The sequence below is a fragment of the Scylla paramamosain genome, chromosome 1 (genome assembly GCF_035594125.1).
Source record: "Scylla paramamosain isolate STU-SP2022 chromosome 1, ASM3559412v1, whole genome shotgun sequence".
In the NCBI taxonomy this organism is placed as follows: Eukaryota; Metazoa; Arthropoda; class Malacostraca; order Decapoda; family Portunidae; genus Scylla; species Scylla paramamosain.
This window is the reverse complement of record NC_087151.1, coordinates 35,802,693-35,807,692: the sequence shown is the minus strand read 5'-3', so window position 1 is coordinate 35,807,692 and position 5,000 is coordinate 35,802,693. Positions and strand designations below refer to the sequence as shown.

At 42.0% G+C, this 5,000-nt stretch overlaps 2 protein-coding genes across 2 annotated transcripts in view; one reads left to right on the top strand and one right to left on the bottom strand.

Annotated features, from left to right (window-relative positions):
* Positions 1 to 693: 693 nt before the first annotated feature.
* On the top strand, positions 694 to 2,443 carry LOC135104778 (prisilkin-39-like). Its single transcript, XM_064012368.1, has 2 exons — positions 694 to 824; positions 1,697 to 2,443. The coding sequence occupies exons 1-2, from the start codon at positions 813 to 815 to the stop codon at positions 2,222 to 2,224; spliced, it is 540 nt and encodes a 179-aa protein (XP_063868438.1). The 5' UTR covers positions 694 to 812; the 3' UTR covers positions 2,225 to 2,443.
* Positions 2,444 to 4,474: 2,031 nt separating this feature from the next.
* The window catches only part of LOC135104770 (shematrin-like protein 1), a 1,454-nt gene continuing 928 nt past the window's right edge, over positions 4,475 to 5,000 (bottom strand). The window contains exon 2 of the mRNA XM_064012357.1: positions 4,475 to 5,000. This exon is cut by the window's right edge and continues 208 nt beyond it. Within this exon, the coding sequence (XP_063868427.1) occupies positions 4,687 to 5,000 (314 nt within the window). The 3' untranslated portion in view covers positions 4,475 to 4,686.

Sequence of the window (5,000 nt, the reverse complement as noted above, 5' to 3'; positions counted from 1 at the left end):
AAAAAATGTAAACATACATAAAATAATGTTGCCTTTTATAAAAAAAAGCAGCATGAGCAATTGGTCAATTTCTTATATAATAACTTTAGAAATATTTAATCTAATAAAACAAAATAATGTTTTATTTGGGATATTTTTTGAAACCAACTATGGATTTTATTTATGTAGTGAATATAATAATACTCTTGTTCCGTGAAGACTATCACGTCTGTCTGACTGTTCAAGACAGCACCTTTGTGAAATGTTTCCAGAGTGTGGTCAGTATTGCGGAAAGCATACACCACCGTTCAACGCTCATCTTTGACCCCTTTATTTCGTGGTGGCTGCTTTTACACTCGTATATGTCGACTTGTTCACTTATGTCAAGCCTTTCCATAGATATTTTGAAGAACTATGGTACAAACGGCAGAGTGCCTTGGTTACGTTTTCCACGGTTTGAATTACTGATCAGACGGAAATTAAAAAAAATATCGGTTGCAAGGGTATGGCCAGTCTCCCTGATGAAGTAGTTAACTGTGGTATTTGACAGCCAGTTAGGACACACGGATGACAGTCCTTATGGAATGACGTGTTGAACGTTTACGGTAGGAAGACTGGCTTCTTCATTCTGATACCGCCGAGGATTGCAGTTGTGTATTCAGACGAGTGATGGGAGACTTTACATTGTTGTCAGGGTCACAAGAAAGTTTACGTTGGGCTTCCAGCAACAAGGTGACAACTGGGTGTGGTCAGGTTCGGTTGACGGTGGCGATATATAAGAGAGGATAGCGAATTGAGTAACAGACACCAGCAGTCCATCACCGACAGCAGTCATGAAGGTTTGGGTACGTGTCTCCGCCCACCAATCTCAGTTCATTAGACCAGTGGTTCTCAACCTTTTTCTCTCCATTCCCGCCTTCATGAATTCTCAACATTCATGTGGCTCCCCTTCATTTTTCCCCCAAATCTCACTCCGACAAAAAGGGTTAAAAAAAAAAAAGAATGTTGATGAGAACACCTTTGCTTCATTACAAAGTTGACAGTTATTATTATCTTGTATTTGACAGATTTCTGTGATATGCTTAACTTACATCACTAGAACAAAAGACTAGCGGACACAAACAAACTTGAATTTGGCTGGGAAAAAGTTATTATTTAGAAATGTATAATTTGTAACAGCTGGCCATGGCCTCCCCCTAAATTTTTGCCATGACCCCAGGTTGAGAACCACTGCATTAGACATTCTCCTCATGGTGATTCCAAGTTTCAAAGTATGATTTCATGGGAGATGCTTATGTACGTACACAAGTACATAAATACGTACATTCATATATATACTTGCGTATATACATACATATACACGTATACATACACATACGCTTACATACATGAACATATGTACATACAGGGTATATACATACGTACATAGCTACATGTATAGAAATAGTTTAATACACATAAACAATATATGGAGTATCAGATAGGCTAAGTAGTAGATTTATAAAAAATGGACGGGTTCAATTATAGATATATAAATATACATAGTTTGACTGACAGACAGACATATGTAGAGAGAGATGATTTTCAAATATCGATAATGGCATCTTTCTTTAATTTTCTAAAAAAAAAAAAAAAAAAAAACATGTTTGAGCTTTTCAAACAACGGCTCCTCTGTTCCGGCCAGGTTAACACCAAGGTTTCCTCTTGTCGCCCATAGGTCGTCGTTCTGTTGGCCGCCGTCGTGGCGGCAGAACCTGAGCCAGAGGCGGAAGCTGAACCTGGTTACGGTTACGGCACTCACGGCCACACCACCTACAGCGTTAGCTACGGCCATCCCACCTACGGATACAGGCACGGCTACCCCTCCGTCAGCTACGGCCATGCCGGCTATGGCTACGGCCACGGGTATGGTTCATACGGCCACGTGCACCGCCTCTACAAGCGTGAGGCTGAAGCTGAGCCCGGCTATGGCCTTGGCCACAGAACCAGCTACAGCGTTAGTTACGGCCACCCCACCTACAGCGTCAGCTACCCCTCATACGGCTATGGTCACAGCTATGGATATGGCTTCCCGTCCTACGGCCACGCTTCATATGGGTATCGTCATGGTATTCACAAACGCGAGGCTGACCCTGAGCCTGGATACATTAACAACTACCCTTACAGCTACGGCCTGCCCAGCTACGGCTACCGCACCTACGGCCACAGAACATACGGTCATTCCACCCACGGTTACTACCATTAAGACGAAGAACTGGACCAACACGACAGTTGCAAACTGCTGGTGTTCTGCAGAACTCTTTTTTATTTTTTCTGTACTTTGGTATTATCTTTTTTTTGGTGAGCCTTGCACGGATCTCGGCAACAAACTTTAGCTGCGTGGCCGTGCCTGGCTCCCCTTATGTTGTAAAATGAGAATCTCATATTCATTCTTATTTTTCTATAAATAAATTGCAAGTTATCAGAAGTAATTTAATTTCTTCAAATGCTTCGTGAATGTTAAAAAAAATAATGAAAAGTAATGATATTGTGTGATGTGTCCTTTACGTTTAGCTTGCCACTGTTATGCAAACTTTTATCCACATGGAAGTAAGTGAAGATGAGGAACATAAGAGTGTCACAGTCTATTATGTTTTTGTTGTGGGCTTTATTGTCGAAATTCTGACATGAGTGATGAAGCACATTATACCAGCGCTTACAGTTTACCATATTTGACTTCATAGCATCAACAATGGACAATGTTATGTTGTACAATACCTAACGGAATGCTGGTTTAGAGGTCCAGTGTTGTAAAGGCGCAGTTCCTCCACCACAGCTCTGTGCCTTTTCTTAGTTGCATGAAAGTTCAGCTCATTGGAGTGAACTCTTTAAATTCCTATGGTTCACAGCCAACAGCGATTTAGACATCATAAATAATATCATAAATAATACCTCTACAAATATTATTTTAAGCTGAAAAAAAGAAAAAAAATCTGACGGTTGCTTTTATGTACTTAATATATTGCGGCTTAGAAATTTATCCTCCCTCACTGACCATCCTGGTGAACTAGCCTTTAATTAACTTTTCTATGCTCAACGACCTAGAACAACTGGTGCATTGCACATCTCACTTGTATTCCCGATCGTCGTGGAGATACGCCCAACATTCTTGACCTTTTCTTAATCTCTACTCATTCTGCTTATGATGTCACTCTATCCTTTCCAATGGGCTCCTCCGATCACCTCATACCTGTATCTTGTCCTATCTCTCCAATTTCTCCTGAAGATCCCCAAAAGAGGATGTGCCACTAGCGTTTTGCCTTTACTAATTGGGGGACCTGAAGAGGTATTATTTTGATTTTCGTTGGAATGACTACTGTTTCTGTGTCAGAGGCCTGTCTCTGTATGATGAGCATATTTCAACCTGATGGCATCACTGCTATTATAATTATCTATTTCTAAAAGCTGAAGTGTTTGCTCAAAGCTTTGCTATGAAGTCTGCCTTGGATGATTCAGGGTTTGTAAACTCTGGAACTCCCTGCCTGCTTCTTTATTTCCTCCTTCTTATGACTTGAACTCTTACAACAGGGAGATTTCATGACACTTATCCTCCGTCATCTGACTTTTGTATTTGTGAGTCTTTTGAGAACTGGCAATCAGGTGGGCCCTTTTTTTTTTTTTCTCATAATTTTGTTGCCCTTGGCCAGTGACTCTTGCATAAAAAAAAAAGGCAAGGAGCTTTGGTCGAGGAGCTGCGAGCTTACAATATTGGATCTCTAAAGGCGCGTCCACACCATGGCTCATGCAGGGCTAAATGACGTGGGGTTAGGAGGGGGTCGGGGGGTACAAATGCCCACACTATAGGGGAGGCTGCCCAGCGCGATAGCCAGTAGCTTCTGAAATGCAGAAGCTGTTGTATGTATGGATGCTGCCACCGCCAACATTGCTCAAGAGGCACTTTTGTGGTGCATTGTGGGGGCAGCTTGCACAAAGTTGAAAAAAGGAAGAAAAGTTTTATGCAAGAAATAGATTTCCAGGAGGGATGTAAGGGGAAGTTTTACACAAATTTTCTTTGTACTTGATAGAGAACACCGCGATGATTTTAAGAACTACATCAGAATGCCTGTGAATTCTTGTAGCCCTGTATTCAGAAACGCTCTGGGATCCGTATGACACACGGCATGCCGCCTCACTTGCTCCATAAATGAGAAAACTCTCACTGCCAGCATGACGCATACTATAGTGTGGACGCACCTTAAACCTTTATGCCATTAAGTATAGTATAACCTAACACTGCCCCTTGTTAATGATATAGAGCGAAAAATTATATGTGTGCTTCATCACTTGTGTCAAAATTTCAACAATAAAACTCACAACAAAATCTTTATGTTCACTTAGTCCCATGCAGATGAAAGTTTGCACAACAGTGGCAAGCTAAACATAAAGAACATACCGCACAATATAATTACTTTTCATTGTTTTCACATTCACGAATCATACGAAGAAATGAAATTACTTCTGATGAATTGCAGTTTATTTATAGAAAAATAAGAATGAATATGAAATTTCCAGTAGTACAATGTAAGGGGAGCCAGGCACGGCCACTGGAGCTACAGTTTGCTGCCGAGATCCGTGCAAGACTCACCAAGAAAAGATAATACCAAAGTATAGAAAGAAAAGAGTGCTGCAGAACACCAGCAGTTGGCATTGACTTAATGGTTCGTCGTCTTAATGGTAGTAGCCGTAGCTGGGATGGCCGTAAGTTCTGTAGCCGTAGGTGCGGTAGCCATAGCTGGGCAGGCCGTAGCTGTAACGGTAGTTGTTAATGTATCCAGGGTCAGCCTCGCGTTTGTGGATGCCGTGACGATACCCATATGAACTGTGGCTGTAGGATGGGAAGCCGTATCCATAGCTGTGACCATAGCCGTATGAGGGGTAGCTGACGCCGTAGGTGGGGTGGCCGTAACTAACGCTGTAGCTGGATCTGTGGCCAAGGCCATAGCCGGGCTCAGCTTCAGCCTCGCGCTTGTAGAGGTGGTGCA